The 17,879-nt window shown below is 50.2% G+C and overlaps 2 protein-coding genes across 3 annotated transcripts in view; one reads left to right on the top strand and one right to left on the bottom strand.

Moving 5' to 3' along the window:
- The first annotated feature begins 6,058 nt into the window (after window positions 1-6,058).
- LOC129693686 (fucolectin-like) lies at window positions 6,059-10,346 on the top strand. Its single transcript, XM_055630468.1, has 4 exons — window positions 6,059-6,133; window positions 6,452-6,578; window positions 7,968-8,247; window positions 9,818-10,346. The coding sequence occupies exons 2-4, from the start codon at window positions 6,509-6,511 to the stop codon at window positions 9,999-10,001; spliced, it is 534 nt and encodes a 177-aa protein (XP_055486443.1). The 5' UTR covers window positions 6,059-6,133; window positions 6,452-6,508; the 3' UTR covers window positions 10,002-10,346.
- Window positions 10,347-13,910: 3,564 nt separating this feature from the next.
- The window catches only part of LOC129693684 (oocyte zinc finger protein XlCOF19-like), a 4,526-nt gene continuing 557 nt past the window's right edge, over window positions 13,911-17,879 (bottom strand). For both annotated transcript variants that reach the window (XM_055630465.1, XM_055630466.1), the window contains exon 2: window positions 13,911-14,838. In XM_055630465.1, the coding sequence (XP_055486440.1) occupies window positions 14,104-14,724 (621 nt within the window). In that variant the 5' untranslated portion in view covers window positions 14,725-14,838 and the 3' untranslated portion in view covers window positions 13,911-14,103. The remainder of the gene's footprint in view (window positions 14,839-17,879) is intronic.

The raw sequence follows: 17,879 nt of genomic DNA, 5'->3' as shown, positions 1-17,879 counted from the left end.
CCAGTTAGAGTGACATAGCAGGGAAACGGGGCCTTGACCAAGTCACCTCTTCTAAAGTAGGACAATTTGTTCGTAGATATTTGGAGAAAATGGATAGGTGATGTTTCAGCTTGGGACCTATCTTCAGACTGGTCCCGAACCGAAACATCACCCATCCTATTTCTCCATAGATGTTTCTCCCCACTGATGTTCCTGGCTATCAGCTGGAAAAAGTGCATATCAATCCATATCAATCAATCAATATTTATTCCGTCATTTGATCCACAGTGAGGCTCAAACGAATCTCCGTTTCTACAGCCATACAAACAAAACGATTCCTACAAGACACACAAACAATTCAATTCACACAGACATCATGGAACACAACACACCATGGATGATTTACAGGGATGTTGCCAGGACTCGAGGGCCTGAGCTATACGGAGTCGTGGGTCAGGCTAGGATTTTATTATTTGTAGTGCAGGAGGATGAGGGGTGATCTTATAGAGGAGAATAAAATCATGAGTGGAATAGATAGGTCTTTTCCCAGGGAAGGGGAATCAAGAACCAGAGGGTAAAGGTTTTAGGTGAGGGGGAAGCTTGACCTGTCACACTGTGCGAGCTCACTCACGAGTTACACCGAGTTTACAACAAAGTTAAATCGTGGTAATCACGTACAATTAACGTAGCGGAAAGATCGGAACTCGTGGACACAACTTAGCGACTCGTGGCTCTCACGGCACATATCCGTGAAACTTGATAACTCTTGAAAAAATTCAAACATGTTTAAAGTTTTTCACGAGTAAAAGGTACTTTTGAAGTTAACAATTGAAACATGTAAACACGTTGTAGTGGCCCGTGCGTTTACCTTAGTGACTCGTGAGTTTACAACGATCATGATTTCATTTGGACTCTTCTCTGTTACAGGATTATTCCAAACATTTGTCACTCTTTGGGTAAAGCAATTATTTTTCTGGGTTTATGTTCTAAATATACTTTCAATTTGTTTCCACTTACAGCCCCCGGGTTAATAAATTATCTGACAATATTTAAGATTGTTTAGGTAATCTGCCTGTTGTAACTAAACACTGAAATGAGGTCGACTTACAATGGTAATGTGTGGCATGGTGTGAATGGCCTCAAATAATAATTCAATGGTAGGATGGAATAGATAAATGCCTGGTGTAATCCCTGTCAGGGCACAGGTTGGTTTACATCACTCAAACAGAAGATTGTCGTTCACTATCATATGTCGACGTTACTATATACGCTCTACATGTTTCTCGTCTGTTTTTACTACCATATTAAAATGGTGACAGTGAACCTTTGTGTCAAATCCATTTTATGTTGAAGTTTGATTTAAATATACAGACTTATATACTACTGAAGTGTGTGTTGCAAACATTATTAAGTCTTTGCAGTCCGCGTAAGTCACGTTTTCTTTAAAAAATGAACTGTGGAGTGATTTTCTTTTGGATTGGGGGTGAAATGAATTGCAAATTAAGCGGTAAACCTGATATGGGTCTTTAAACCGTGTATATAGAAGAAACTAAATCCAACGGCGCGAAGAGCCGGAGGCGGGGTGGGTGCGCGGTTGGCCTTCATAAAATATGGCCAGGAGGGGAGGGGGAGCAGCAGGGGAGGTGGAGGGGGGGGGGGTAACGTGGTTGGGGGAGGGGGGTGGGCTGGGGGGGGGGGTTAAATGGGGGTGGGGGGCCTAGCATTAGGAATGTGGGGAGCACCTCCAAGGGATACAGGTCTAGGAGCAATCGATGGTTGAATTGGAGCGCGGGGGGGTTCAAGGGTGGCCTTCCAATGCTAGAGGGAATAACAGGGGATTGGGGGGAGGGGGAATGGGTATAGGGGGGAGAGGCGGGCGGCTTGGGGGGGGTGCGTGGTCAGGGTCAATGTCCCATGGAAGTCGATACATCCGCCAACTGTAGAGGGGGGGGGGGGAAGGGCATACTGTGTGATGAGGTAGGGGTGGGTGGATTCAAGTAACAATCCCACGTGCGGGGGGGGGAGAATGGTTCTCGCTGTCTCTGAGGAGCTGTTTTACAGGGTTGGTTGGGGGGATCTCATAGATGTTACGCTTCGGAAGGAATGGTCCCATCCCGTCTGGGGGACCCTCATGGTTCATTAGGGGGAGCCCAAGCTAGGAAAGGGGGGAGTCCTTCCTGGAGGGGTAGCACTCTGAGTTACCGGGGTATGGTGGTTGAAGAAAGGTGGATAGGGTTTGAGGGTTAGGTTCCCTTTGGGGGAGGGGGGGGGAATGAGGGGATGGAGGGGGGGGGGGGGGGGTGGGGATAAGGTCCTTCTAGGGGTGGGGCCGCGCGGTTTTTTGCGGTGCAGTGAGACTACAGGATAAGCCCCGGGGGGGGTGGGGGCTATTGGGTTCCAGTCTAAACCTTTCATCCCCCCCCGGAGGGGGGGAGGGGGGGTCTAAGGGGGCCAAGGCTCCCCCCCCCCCCAGGGAATATCCCCCCCCCCCCCCCCCCCCCCCCCACCCCCCACCCCCCACCCCCCCCCCCCCCCCCCCCCCCCCCCCCCCCCCCAACCCCCCCCCCCCCCCCCCCCCCCCCCCCCCCCCCCCCCCCCCCCCCCCCCCCCCCCCCCGCCCCCCCCCCCGCCGGGTGCCCCAAAGCCCCCCCCGGGTCTCCCCCTGGGTCCCCGGGGAGGGGCGGGGGGCGGGGGCCCCCCCCCCAAACCCCCCCCCAAACCCGGCAGCCACTGCGGGGGGGCCCCCCCCCCCCCCCCCCCCGGGCCCCCCCCAAAGGGGGGGGGGGGCGGGGGGGGGGGGGGGAGGGGGGGGGGGGGGGGCGGGAGGTATTAATAAATTATTGTAGACCCGAAGAAGATCAGGAGCCCCCCTCCAAATGATGTGATAATCGAGTCATTTATGGCGAATTGGATATCCAAAGGCCTGTTCCCATGCTGTAAATTTCTAAAACAATTAGATTATGTGGCGAGCAAATCCCTGCGGTAGAGAGCGGATCATTGGAGCGTTCTCCGTTCAAGGGAGGCCTTGCAAAATGTAGAAAATGTGGGAATGTAGGGGGAATAAATACAGAGAGGGCGAGGGGGTGGTCAATGTCCCTTTAAGTTCCCCCCACATCGCCAACTTTGTGTCCTGCCTGTAAACCAGGGATTCTGTCACAACTCTCCGTGCGCTTCAAGAATGGTTCCCGCTCTGAGAGATTTACATGGTTTGGTTATGGGGAGTCATAGATTGTTACAGCACGGAACAAGTCCCCTCGGTGCAACTTGTGTCATGCCAAGCTAGGTCCTTCCTGGAGGTCCTTCCTGAAGTTGCAAGAAGAAGGTGGATAGGTTTGAGGTTTTTGTTCTTTGCAGTGCAGGAGACTGAGGGATGTCCTCGTCTCACATTTGGCCTCTATCCCTCTAAACCTCTCATAACCAACAGGTTTCTGTCAGAGTCTACAGGACAGCAAGGCTTGTGTTCCATTAAATATCCCCCCCCACCCCCCCCCCCCCCGTTTCCCCCCACCCCACATCTCCCACTACCCTGGTGCTGTTGTCTTGAAAAACAAAAGTGCTGAACTAACATCTCCGGAGAACATGTTTCGGATCGCCACGCTGCATTTGGCTGCTGTGTTAATTTTGATTTTAGACTGCGAATGATCACTAGTTTTTTTCCAAATGATGTGCAATCTGTATTTATTGCGTCTTTGGATTATTCAAAGTCTCCGCTTCTCCATTTCAGAACATTTATTCATCAGGCATTAAACAAGGGTCTGAAGAAGGGTCTGGACCCGTAGCGTCACATGTTCCTTTTCTCCAGAGATGCTGTCTGATCCGCCGAGTTATAACCGTGTATTTTATCTATCTTCGGTTTAAACCAGTATCTGCAGTTCCTTCCTACACATGAAAAATAACGTGGCGGCGGGAGAAGAACACACTATTTCGGAAATTCCATGAAAGTGGACAGTAATCTTTGCACCGCAGCCGAACTGGTTGAAGGAAATTTGCCGAAAACATATTGCTCAGATAAACACGGGAGGTTGACAACATATTAAAATGTATCTCCGGTTAAACCCGTTTTTATTATCGGGAAACCACTGAAAAATGAGGAAGCAACTTAAAATGAACTGTCGTTCAAAAGTAAATCGAGATAAGATCATTATTGATTCAGCTTCACTCAATAAAACGCCACCCGCACGTTTTATGCTTCGTTTTGGAGTATTTTATTTGTTAGTACACGGACATTTTTGTAACTTAATCCAATGACCTTGGTGGTTACACTGGCGGGCAATACGGGCTGAAAAATATGAAGTACGAAGGGAAGCTGGCCAGGAACATAAAGAAGGACAGTAAAAGCTTCTTTGGATATATTAAGGGAAAAAGCGTAGCAAAGTCAAATGTGGGTGCATTGAAGGCAGACACGGGTAAAATTATTATGGGCAACAAGGAAATGGCAGAAGAGTTGAATAGGTACTTCGGATCTGTCTTCACTAAGGAAGACACAAACAATCTCCTAGATGTACTGTAAGGGGGTAAAGGAACTGAAAGAATTTTTCATTAGGCGAGAAATAGTATTGGGTAGGCTAATGGGACTGAAGGTTGATAAATCCCCTGGACCTGATGGTCTGAATCGCAGGGTCCCCGGGGAGGTGGATCTAGAAATAGTGGATGAATTGGTGACCATTTTCCAATGTTCAATAGATTCAGATTTAGTTCCTGTGGATTGGAGGAAAACATTACATGTTATCCCACTTTTCAGGAAAGGAGCGAGAGAGAGAACGGGGAATTACAGACCAGTTAGCCTGACTTGGGGCCGCAACTATTTACCATATCTATTAATGATTTGGAAGAGGGAATTAGGAGCAACACTAGAAAGTTTGCGGATGGCAGTGTGAACACAAAGCTGGGTGGCAGTGTAAACTGTGAAGAGGATGTTAGGAGTTTGCAGGATGACCTGGACAGGTTGAGTGAGTGGGCAGATGCGTGGCAGATGCAGTATAATATAGATACCATATAACCATATAACCATATAACAATTACAGCACGGAAACAGGCCATCTCGGCCCTACAAGTCCATGCCGAACAAATTTTTTTTACCCCTTAGTCCCACCTGCCTGCACTCGTACCATAACCCTCCATTCCCTTCTCATCCATATGCCTATCCAATTTATTATTAAATGATACCAATGAACCTGCCTCCACCACTTCCACTGGGAGCTCATTCCACACCGCCACCACTCTCTGCGTAAAGAGGTTCCCCCTCATATTACCCCTAAACTTCTGTCCCTTAATTCTGAAGTCAGAATACAGATACATGTGAGGTTATCCACTTTGGAAGCAAAAACAAGGGGGCAGATTATTATCTCAATGGGGTTAGGTTAGATAAGGGGGAGGTACAGCGAGACCTGGGTGTCCTTGTACACAGTCACAGAAAATTGGCGTGCAGGTACAGCAGGAAGAATATATATCAAAAATCTACATCTTCTATATCAAGAAGAATTCAGTAAAGGAGTAAAGAGGTTCTTCTGCAGTTATACAGGGCTCTGGTGAGACCACATCTGGAGTATTGTGTACAGTTTTGGTATCTTAATTTGAGGAAGGATATCCTTGTGATTGAAGCAGTGCAGCGTAGGTTCACGAGGTTGATCCCTGAGGTGGCGGGACCTATCATTGTTATGCCAATCCTTTTGTACGCCATCGTCCTGATTCAGATACAAAGAAGGTGGTGGTATTTGGAGCAAGCTACCAGAGACAGGCAACATCAGAATGTTTAAACGATATTTGGGCGAGTTCATGGATAGGAGCTAAACAGACAAATGATTCTGTGTAGAAAGTAAATGCAGATGCTGGTTTATACCGAAAATATGCACAGAAAGCTGTAGTAACTCAGCGGGACAGGCAGTATCGCTGGAACGGGTGACGTTTCGGGTCCACAAACTCCTTCAGAGTTAGGGATAAGGGAAACGTGAGATATAGACGATGGTGTAGAGATAAAGAACAATTAATGAAAGATATACACAAAAAAACTGTTTTGGAGCGGCGGGGTGGTGTGGGGCGGGGCAAAAGTGGAGGTGGAGAGGGCCACCGGTGCGCCGGGGGCGTGTCTGAGCGTCTACACAAAAGGCGGCAGAGAACGGAGGCGCCGCAGTCTGCCGAGGATCCCGAGCGAGGTATGCTGCAGCCCGGGCTTCGTCGCTGGCCGCCCCGGGTCCGCATATAAGTCTGTGGGTCTGACCCGCGGAATAGATAAGGGGGGGAATACGGCGGGTTTGTCGCGGGAGAGAGTTGAGGGTGGGGGTGAGGTGGGGTGGGCGGGGGCGGGGGGGAGGGGGGGATAGGATATTTCAGAGAGATTTCAGCGAGGACTTACAGAGTGGGCCAAGGTGCGAGCGCTCAGCGCTCCGGGGTCGGTCAAAGAGTCTCCGGCGGGAACATTAACTCACCCTCTCATTTCCCGAGAGTTTGCAGCCATATTGTGTTTGGTTTCAGGTTTTGGTTCGGCTGGTTTTGGTTGTGCTAGTGATCCCGCTGTTGCCAAGTAGCCAGGATGCGGGACGCAGTGTGGATGGTCATCACTGTTTGCTGCACCGCGGGTGCCATCAACGCGTTGGCTTGTGGTGAGAGAGACGCTGTCTGTGACGCTCCCGATGCCTACTCTCCTTAAAGGCCCATTCTGTCCGCTCATTTCCGTGTACGGGGGGATCCCAGCTCCGGGTCCGAACTGTGGGCATAATGTTTATTGGGCGATTAGGTCCATAATGAACGATTGAATATAGTCCAAGGGTCACCTACAAGGGCGGTGGGGACCGCTCTCTGGGTGCCAGGAGACGGAGAATCGACAGATCTGTGAGGAGATTAAGGAGAACATAGTTATGCCCCTGTTCCACTTAGAAAACCTGAACGGAAACCTCTGGAGACTTTGTGCCCCACCCAATGTTTCCGTGCGGTTCCCGAAGGTTTTTGTCCGTATCCCTACCTGCTTCCACTATCTGCAACCTCCGGCAACCACCTGCAAACCTCCGAGAACCGCACGGAAACGTTGGGTGAGGCGTAAAGTCTCCAGAGGTTTCCGTTCAGGTTTCCTAAGTGGGACAGGGGGATAAGAGTGACAATTGCTGCTGTTAGAGTAGAGATTTAAGACAGTGGAATAATTATAAGGAGCTATTGCAAATCTGCTTCAGGGACCAACACACAAATATTCTTCGCTAGGTTGGGTGATTAGATCACCCCTATGCCAGTGAGGCTACACTGCGAGCATTGTTTCCGAGTCTGGTCGCCCAGCTACAAGTGCCACGTCTTTAAGGGCGGCACGCTGGAGCTGCCTTTCAGCGCTTGCAGCTCCGGAGACCCGGTTTCGATTTCAACTACGGGTGCTGTCTGTACGGAGTTTGTACGATCTCCCCGTGAGCTGCTTGCCTGTTCTCCGAGTACGTTCTCCCACATTCCAAATACGTGCTGGTTTGTAGGTTCATTGGCTTGGTTTAAGTGTAAATTTTCCCTAGTATGTACTAATGTGCGGGGATCGTTGGGCGATGCGGAATCGGTCGGCCGAAGGGCCTGTTTCTGCGCTGTATCTCTAATCTAAACTAAAATAAGTTGGGAAGGGCGCATAAGAGATTCACCAGGATTTCATCTGGGCTTGCAGGCTTGAGTTACAGAGAGAGGTTGGATTGGTTGGAACTTTTTTCTTTGGAACGTCGGGGGCTGTTGGATGGCTTTATTGAGATTTGCAGGATCATGAAGCCATGGATAAAGTGCACACAGTCTTTTTTTCCCAGTGGAGAGGAAATATAGAAAACAGGCTTAAAGTGAGAGGGAAAAGATTTAAGAGGGAACTCAGGCGCAACTGTTTCACTCAGATGATGGTCCGTTTGTCGAAAGAGGTGCCCAATGATGCTTTAGAAATGGATCCAATGACAACGTTTAAAATACATTTGAACAGATATATGGATAGGAAGGTTTTAATAGGATCTGGGCCAAATGCAGGCAAATATTTGTTTGCTCAGGGAACGTAGCGATGCGGGGGAGAGCCACCCAGTCCACCACCTACAAATACGGAACTGCGGACAAAGCGATCGATGGATCTCGGGACGGCACCTACGACCACAAATCGTGCACCCACACCGAATGGGAGTCGGAGCCGTGGTGGAGTGTTGACCTGTTCGCGCGGGAAAGTGTGCTCTCGGTGAAGATCACCAACAGGGCCGACTGCTGCTCCGAGCGGTTCAAGAACGTGACGGTCCATGTTGGCAATGCATTGAAACACCACGGCGGACAAAACCCAGTGTAAGTATGCCCGCGGAAAAAGTGCTAGCGTCACAGGGCAAGTCGAGCACGAGCAATCTCAGTGACAGGTAATCCCCGAGGTGGGCGTGGTGGTGGTGGTGGGGGGGGGGGGGGGGGGGGGGGGGGGGGGGGGGGGGGGGGGGGTGTGTCAGAACCAACCCAGTTACTGAGTTCCACATCCCTACTAAGGTCTGGGTGAAATGATCTCCCTCTGATCCCCTTTAATATTTCTATCCTTTAATTTAAACCGTTGCTAACCAAACAGATAGATGTCCCATACATAGATACAATCAGTTCAAACTTAAGGACAATAAATAGTTAAGGATATGAATTGGGATTTTACATTTCATTTGTACAAGACGTTGGTGAGACCGCATACAGAGCACCAAGTTTAGGTTCGGTCAGCCTGCTGTATCAAAAATGCCATTCCCTGGTGTAAAGAAGTTAAGTCTGACACACTGTAACTTTACTGAGTGTTTAATAAAGGCACATGTGAAGCACGTCCCAGTACTGACTGCATCTAGTCTTCAGGCGTACTGGAACCAAGGGAGGAGCAAGGGGAAGATATCACAGTTATACTGAGATGACTAAGGCGTGGTTAGTGGTATTGATGTAGCTACATTATAGGTTGCATGCATAAACCATCTACACCTGGAAAGAGCGCTGAGAAGATTTACGGGGGTAACGCTATGTGTCGAGAGCCTGAGCAAAAGGGACAGGTTTGGGACGTTGGGACTGTTTCTTACAACGCAGGAGGCAGACGGGTGAACTTAAAGATGTAGAAATCAAGAGGGGAATGGATATGGCGAATGCATTAAGTCTTTTCCCAAGGTTAGGGGAATTTGGAACCGGGGGACATAAGGTGTTAAGTGAGAGGGGGAAGGGTTAATCGGAACCTAAGGACCACATTTAAAAAAAATACATTTGGACAGGTATGTGGATTGGAAAGGTTGAGAGTGGTTTGGGCCAAATGCAGGCAAGTCGCGAATTCTGCTGACCTACAAGCCAAAGAGTTCAGCGAAGACCCACGAGGCGGTTACAGGGATGGAGGGGTTGTTTTACAAAGAGGTGACACAATTACGGTAACCTGATGTACTCTCCGGGTTAGAGCATTGAAAGGGAGATCAGAGGGAACGAGCAATGGTTTATCGGCCTTCATCAGGCAGGGAGGGGGTTACCTGGGCCGGGGTGGGGAGTGCTTAGATCAGGGGACACTTGGAGTGTGTGGACACCTCTGTGGGAGGGAATGTCAGTGGGGATGGGACAGCTCTGTGGCAGAGACTGTCGGTGTGGGTGGGGCAGCTCTGTGGCAGAGACTGTCGGTGTGGGTGGGGCAGCTCTGTGGCAGAGACTGTCGGTGTGGGTGGGGTGTGCAGAGACGGTCGCTTGGGGGGGGGGGGGCAGCTGATGGGGAACGGCTGTTGTTCGGCAGACGCCTCTCGCAGCTGCCTGTGCCTGTGTCCCACGGCGGGCGGGGGGGGTGGAGGTTGGGGGGATGGGGGGGGGGGGGGGGGGGGGTGCTGTGACCGCCACCACTTGCTGACCACCATGGGATCTTCCTTCCCTGCAGGTGCGGGACGATCTCCTCCCTGAAGGCCGGGGAGACCGCCGTCCTCGACTGTCACGGGATGCTTGGGCGCTTTGTTGACGTGGTGATGACCGGCCACGACTATCTGACCCTATGCGAAGTGGAAGTGTACGCGCGTGATTGTGGGGCGGGGAGCGAATGGCGCGCAGTCCAGCATCCTGAATGATACCATGTTAATCTAATCGTCTCTGCCCGCACGACATCCATATCTCCCCATCCCCTGCCTGTCTCTGCGCTTATCCAATACCTATCGTATCTGCTCCACCACCACCCTTGGCAATGCGTTCCAGGTCGGTCCCTGAAGCTGTCCACCCTTTTCCTGTAGGTAATACCTTCAAATATATAAATGATAATGTTAGACCTCCTCTGCACCCGTTCCAAACCCTCCACATCCTTTCTGTAAAGGGTCGAACGGAACTGCACGCAATATTACAACTGAGGCCAAAACAAAGTTTTGTAAAGCTGTAACTTATCTTCCTGGCTCTTGTCCTGAATAAAATTGTGAAGCATCCACGTGACTGTCGCCTACTGATTCGTCGCTCAAGTCAAGTCAAGTCAAGTTCATTCGTCACATACGTGACACACAGTGCAGTGAAATGTGCAGTGAAATTAAAAGTGGCAATGCTTCCGAATTGTGCACAAACAACTACAAAACAGAATGGAACAGAATCACATATCCACATATTAAATATTTGTGGGAGAAATAAATGAAAAAAAAACAGCAATTTTAAAAAAGACACCACAAAACTGTAAATTGGCAGAGTAAGTTAGTCCCTGGTGAGATAGGAGTTTACAGTCCTAATGGCCTGTGGGAAGAAACTCTTTCTCATGCTCTCCGTTTTCACAGCCTGGTAACGGAGGGGCGTGGCAAAACCATGCCATGGTTTGTCAGATAGCCATGTAAAAATACCCCTATGTCTGTCGGCGCCTTTCGCGGGGTGGGGAGGGGAGGGAAGAGAAATCCATAATCCTCCAACACAACCTGTTCCATTCCGTGCACAAACCTGGGATGGACAGAAAGTGCTGGAGTAACTCAGTGTGTCAGGTGCCATCTCTGGAGAAAAAGGATTGGTGACGTTTCGGGTCGGAACTCTTCTTCAGACTGAAGGTAAGGGGGTGGAAGATGACATTGGAAGAGCGGGATGGGAATGTGTGAAGAGTTGGAGGCGAAAAAAGAAACGGAAACGTCACCCGTCTGTTTTCTGCAGAGATGCTGCCTGACCGCTGGGTTTACTCCAACACTTTGTATCTATATGTGGTGTAAACCAGCATCTGCAGTTCCTTGTTTCTCCTCGAGTCTGGGCTGTCCGACTAATCACGTGGTTTTCCGACGGCACATCTCTCGGCCCTCGCCGCCAATCCCCGACCCAAAGCGGACACTTTGGTAAGAAAGGCACTGAGGTCATTCAAGAATGAAGCTTTTTATTCCAAGGTGATTTAGATAATCGGGCTTTCCCTGCTAGGTCCGATCCTTACTATTATTATTATTACCTCTTTGAGTCATTGCTTAAATTGACGCATTCCCTTATGTTCACATACTTGAGTTTGCCCGCTTAAAGAAGGAGTTAGATGTGGCCCTTGTGGCTAAAAGGATCAGTGGGTATGGGGAGAAGGCAGGTACAGGATACGAGTGGATGATCAGCCATGATCATATTGAAAATGCAGGCTCGAAGGGCCGAATGGCCTACTCCTACACCTATTTTTCTATGTTTCTATGTTTCTATAAAGCTGCAGCAGGACCTTTATGCTCAACTCCATGACGTACGCAAAACTCCTTTTATAACACCATAAGCAGTTGTGTGGCCGCTTTCTGGGAGCTGTATGATTTGCACCCACAGCTTGTACACGCTAGAATTCAGAAGATTGAGGGGGGATCTTATAGAAACGTACAACATTCTTAAGGGGTTGGACAGGCTAGATGCAGGAAGATTATTCCCAATGTTGGGGAAGTCCAGAACTAGGGGGGTCACAGTTTAAGGATAAGGGGGAAGTCTTTTAGGACCGAGATGAGAAAATCACTATTTACACAGAGAGTGGTGAATATGTGGAAATCTCTGACACAGAATGTAGTTGAGGCCAGTTCATTAGCTATATTTAAGAGGGAGTTAGATGTGACCTTTGTGGCTAAAGGGATCAGGGGGTATGGAGAGAAGGCAGGAATGGGATACTGAGTTGGATGATCAGCCATGATCATATCGAATGGCGGTGCAGGCTCGAAGGGCCGAATGGCCTACTGTTAAGCGCCCCCCACCCACCCACCCGCCCGGTGAATGCTATGTACTTACCTTTCTGTTTCTCTCCCGAGCACAGGCCTCGTAGCTGTGAGTCTGGAATCAAGGGGTTAAAAAGCTCCTGTACCCGATTGGCCAAGCTGCGTCAGGTGACAGGTGACTCATCTGAAGCTTAAATACCAGAATCTCCCAGGATTCTCTCTCTTCTTCGTCAACCCTGACGTGAGCAGTCTGCTGGTGTGAGCTGCAGAAGGACTGGCCACATGGCATAGAACTTTGTGTACTTTCACCATTACTTGTTAACAAATATTGAATCGGGACGGATAAGGGCTGACCTTAGTGTTTTCGTGTATTTTGTTTCAAGGTTATATCTCTTTAGGCAGGTTTTAGAGTCTCTGGTTCGACGGCCCATTACGTGGCTGGCTGGAGCACTGTTTAATTGTTTGTTAGTCCATCCATATCCCTGACTGGGTTGTTTAAATCAGGTTTGGATTTTGTGTTCCATTGAATAATTAAAAGATTTTTGAACTTGAACCTGGTTTTTTGAATTATGTTACGAGGCTCTGAAGTACCTGCATCCGGGAGTCGTAACACTTACTGCTGCACCTATTTTTCTATGTTTCTATGGATATTCGGATTTCCCTTGTATATTGTATTATTCAGTTTTATTGGGGAGAGAAGGATCGCTCCTATGTTAAAAGGAGAACAACCCTCTCTCTCCATTACTATCCATTCTGCCTGTTGTGTTGAGTTGTCCAACCAGTGACTACATTTTGATATTATATGTCCAGTAGTAAGTCCAAATTGGGAAGTGTAAGTCCATCGAATTGTTTGGGTTTATATAAATGTAGTCTTTGGATTCTATGGGATTTATAGTCCCATATAAATTCCCATTTAGAATTGCCACAGAAAAATTTAAATATCTGGGTATTCAAATAACTAGAAAATACAACTCTTTATTTAATGCAAATTATTTGCCTTTACTTACCAAGTTACATGCTTTGACCCAATTTTGGAAAACTCTTCCGATGTCTTTAATAGGCAGAATAAGCCATAAAAATGATTTTTCTCCCACAAATGTTGCACTTATTTCAATCAATACCAATAGACCGACCTAAATTTTTTTTCAAAAAACTCAATTCCCACATAACATTACCCATTCCTTCCAGCATTTTTGTCTACCCAAACAGCACCTATCCACGTGGCGGTGTGCCAGTAGGCTGGAGGAGCGGGCAAAGGCCTTGCCACATAGTGAGCAGGTGAAGGGACGCTGGCCGGTGTGCACTCGCCGGTGCTCCAGCAGGTGGTCAAGGCAGGTGAAGCACTTACCACAGGACGGGCAGGGGAAGGGACGCTCACCGCGTGGGTGAAACCCTTGCCACACTCAGCACACCCAAAGGGTCTCTCTCTGGTGTGTATCCGCTGGTGCTCCCGCAGCCCTCGTGCTCTCTTGTCACGGTGGGAACAGCCGCTCACTGGCGTGGGCCCGCTGGTGCTGCCGCAATCCTCGCGAACTGTCAAATGCCTCACCGCAGTACGGGCAGTCATAGGGCTGGCCACTGGTGTCCTCGCTCTGGCGAGACAGGGCGTGGGAGGTCATGGCAAAGCGCTCTCCACACACCAGTCTGGGGACGGGACGGTTGCCGGTGTGCACCCGCTGGTGGGACAGCAGCCTGGTGGAGCTGGTGAAGCCATTACCGCATTGGATGCAGGTGTAGGGGCGCTGACTGGTGTGGGTGCGCTGGTGCACCAGCAGGTTGCTGGAGCGGGTGAAGCCCTTCGCAGTGCTGCAGGACGTCTTGTGCAAGCCTGTGCCGCAGTCTGAAGCCTCCGCAGCAGAGCAGGTGAAGGGCCGCTCACTGCTGTGCACCCGCCGGTGCACCCACAGCCCCGATAACTGGGCAAAGCTCTTGCCGCAGGTGGAGGAGCCGCAGGGCCTCGCTCCCGTGTACGCCCGCGGGTGGATCTTCAGGCCCCTGCGCCTTCTCGAAGTCCTAGCTGCGATCGGAGCAGCCGAAATGCCCGGGGACGGGACTGTCACCGGCGTGCACCCGCTGGTGCTTCAGCAGGCTGGGTGGAGCAGGTGAAGCCCTTGCCGCACTGGGCGCAGGTGTAGGGGCGCTCGCTGGTGTGGGTGCGCTGGTGCACCAGCAGGCTGCAAGCTCTGGTGAAGCCCTTGCCGCAGTCGCTGCAGGTGTAGGGCCACACCCCGGTGTGCACCCGCCTGTGCACCTTCAGTTCCGGCGATGACTTGAAGCCTTTGCCACAGGCGGAGCAAGTGAAGGGACGCTCACTGCTGTGCACCCGCCGGTGATTCAGCAGCCCCGACAACTGGGTAAAGCTTTTGCCACAGGTGGAGCAACCATAGGGCTTCTCGCCCGTGTGCACCCGCCGGTGCTTCTTCAGATCCTGCGTCGTTGTGAAACCCTTGCCGCACTCCGAGCAGCTGAAGGGCCTCTCGCCGTAGTGCCTGCGGTTGTGCCGCTGCAGGTTGTAGTAGCTGGTGAAGTTCTTGCCACATTCCGTGCAGTCGAATGGGCGTTCTCCCGTGTGAACCCGCCGGTGGATCTCCAGATGGCATGGGTACTGCCAGGCCTTGCCACACACATCGCACTCACAACGCTTCTCCTTGTTGTGCTCCGCCATGTGTTCCTCCATCGAAGCTCAGCCGCACACCAAGGAGATGGGGAGGGGGGGCTCACCAGCACCCTGGCTGCCCTCAATGGCCTCTCACGTCCCCGATACTCCTTCCACAGCAACGGCTCCTAAACCCTGCAGGAGGGCAACACAGAGCATTAACAAACAGAGCATTACAAATGCGTGGACATTACTAGTGCTTGAAGGGGGGTGGAGGGGGAAGGGGAGAGGGTGAGGGGGTGAAGTGCGGGGCGAAGGAGGGAAGGGCGATGAGGATGGTGGAAGTGAGGGGAGGGCGAGAAGAGGGAGAGGTGAGGGGGGAATAAGGAAGCAAGTGGGAGAAGGGGGGGCCGCACGTCGGCCACCCAGCCGCCCTGCGCCATGACGTATCCCCACCATGCATCGTGATGTCTGCCACACACACGACGTGCACGACCAGCGCCCTGACGTCACCACGAATCCGAGGGGGGACTGCCAGCACCGCCCCGCCGGTGATTGCAGCTGAGTCACGTGGGGGGCAGCATGCATAATGGGAAGAAAGTCACAGAGTGCTGGAGTAACTCAGCGGGTCGGGCAGCATTCGTGGGGAACGTGGAGAGGTGACGTTTCAAAAAAACATAGACAATAGGTGCAGGAGTAGGCCATTCGGCCCTTCGAGCCAGCACCGCCATGTAATATGATCATGACAGATCATCCAGAAACAGTACCCCGTTCCTACTTTCTTCCCAAATCCCTCGATTCCGTTAGCCGTCAGAGCTAAATCTAACTCTATCTTGAAAACATCCAGTGAATTTGCATACAATAGTCAATAGTCAATAGTGTGTCAATAGTCAATAGATACAATTCTGTGGCAGAGAATTCCACAAATATACAACTCTCTGGGTGAAAAAGATTTTCCTCATCTCAGTCCTAAGTGGCCGACATCTTATTCTTCTGGACTCCCCCAATATCGGGAAAATCGACAAATAGCCAAGTGTCCCAAAACCTGAAACGCTGCCCATATTTTTTCCCCAGCACTTTGTGTCTATCTTTGGTAGACACAAGGAACTGCAGATGCTGGTTCATACACAAAAAGACACAAAGTGCTGGAGTAACATAGCAGGTCAGACAACATCTCTGGTCAACATGGATAGGCAACATTTCAGGTCTGCAGAAGGGTCGTGACCGAAAAAACATCCAACCCGATGAGTGAATACAGCATTGTGTGACCTACTTCCCATGATGCATGCCGCCCCCCACGTTACTCTGCACAATGGCAGGGGCGGCGATATCAGGGCACCGTGCGTGCAATTCACTTGCGGGTGCAGCGCCCCTTACCCAAAGATCCTATAGCAGAGCAAGATGGGTTACTCTCACGCAAAAGTGAGGTACGTTCATGGGCGGATTCATGGGTGATTTTATGCCTCATTTTAGCAACCTGCCTCCGCCATCTTGTTCCGCCATCTTGCTCCGCTTTCTTGCTCCCGCCTTCTTGCTTCCGGCCAAAGATTGGATCCGCAGCGGGGAGAAGGAGTGCGGGATCCGGGGCAGCGGGGAGAAGGAGTGCGGGGCCCGGGGCAGCGGGGAGGAGTGCGGGGCCCGGGGCAGCGAGGAGAGAGAGTGCGGGGTCCGGGGCAGCGAGGAGAGAGAGTGCGGGGCCCGGGGGCAGCGAGGAGAGAGAGTGTGGGGGTGGGGGGCGGCGAGGAGAGAGAGGCATAGGAGGGGGGGGGGGGCATTGGCAGGTAAGGGGGCAGGCGGGGAGAGGGAGCGGCGGGCGGGGAGGGGGGGGGGGGGGGGGGGGGGATAAGGCCTAGTGTGTGTGAAGTTGCAGGGAGGTTTACAATGTTTCTTATTTACAATGTTTCTTATTTAATGTCCCTTGTCTAGTCTGAAATATAAAGTTCATTATTGGATTAGAAGAAATATAATTGTGTGCGTTATATACATTTATATAATTTTCATGTATGTGTGTTTATAAACATTTTATTCTTTAACAAGAATCAACAGAATTATGAACTAACAGAATTATGAATCTAACCCTATAATCACGCACAAGAAGTCCCCCCCTGTCAATCACCCTGCGAGTCGGGTCGGTTCCGGTTACTACAAAATCAACTCAAACACTGCTTGTGAGCCATTTAAAAAGAAATGATTTAAAAAACATTAAAAAAAACAATTACCAGAATCAAATTTTATTCTTGACAAGAAGTTTGAACTGACAGATTTATGAATCTAACCCACACAAACTGTTGCCCCGTAACATTGATTACAGTGCGAGTCGGGTCGGGTCGGGTCAGGTAGGCTCAGGTTGCTAAAATGGGCGTGGAAAAATGCCCATGATCCCCTCCATAGCGTACTACACGTCAGTCCATTGCATTTAGCAGGAGTAGCCTATCTTGCTCTGCTATAGGATCTTTGCCCTTAGCCCTCACACACCCATTCCCCCACGCACCCCTCCACTGCCTTCTGTGGCAGAGAATGCCACAGATTCACAGCTCCTTGTGTAATAAAGTTTCTCCTCATCTCAGTCCTAAATGGCCAACCTTAAACTGTGACCCCTGGTTCTGGACTCTACCAACATCAGGAAAATGTTTCCTGCATCTACTCTGTACAATCCTCTAAGAATTTTATATGTTTCGATAAGATCCCCACTCATCCAAAGAATTCCAACGAATACACGTCCAGACGACCCATTCTTTCATCATATCGTGAATTAACCTGGAGAACCTACTCTGTACTCCCTCAATAGCAAGAATGTCCTGCCTCAAATTAGGAGACCAAAACTTCACACAATACTCCAGGAGTGGTCTCACCGGGCAGAGCTGAATTAAGCCCTTTAGAGGCCCTAAGCACTGAAAAGATTATGGTGCCCCAATATATGTGATTCAAAACAAAAACAATACTAAACCGTAAAATAAAATGTTATATTTCAAAACGAAACAAAGCTTACAGTAAGATTTATTTACAGGAAACGCTACGACACCAACACCAATGCATTTCGTTGTCTCTGTACTGTACACTGACAATGACAATTAAATTGAATCTGAATCTGAATTACATTGCATAAAAAAAAGAGAAACAAAGATATTCGGATGACCACGCCGGGTTCCTCGCTGTATTCGGATGTCATAGGACTGAGGGCTTCACCTTCCTGCCGCCAGGTGGGAGCTAGTCATAAGACCGGAGGGTGCCGACAC

This window comes from Leucoraja erinacea, unplaced genomic scaffold (assembly GCF_028641065.1).
Source record: "Leucoraja erinacea ecotype New England unplaced genomic scaffold, Leri_hhj_1 Leri_389S, whole genome shotgun sequence".
NCBI lineage: Eukaryota > Metazoa > Chordata > Chondrichthyes > Rajiformes > Rajidae > Leucoraja > Leucoraja erinaceus.
Note: the sequence above shows the minus strand (reverse complement) of the source record. Positions and strands in the feature narration are given on the sequence as shown.

Bases quoted from the DNA above. Each gene is read 5' to 3' on its own strand.
- LOC129693686 (XM_055630468.1), top strand. From the start codon at position 6,509: ATGCGGGACGCAGTGTGGATGGTCATCACTGTTTGCTGCACCGCGGGT. The intron at 6,579-7,967 runs GTGAGAGAGACG...TTGTTTGCTCAG, and splicing joins CATCAACGCGTTGGCTTGTG to GGAACGTAGCGATGCGGGGG. The intron at 8,248-9,817 runs GTAAGTATGCCC...CCTTCCCTGCAG, and splicing joins CACGGCGGACAAAACCCAGT to GTGCGGGACGATCTCCTCCC.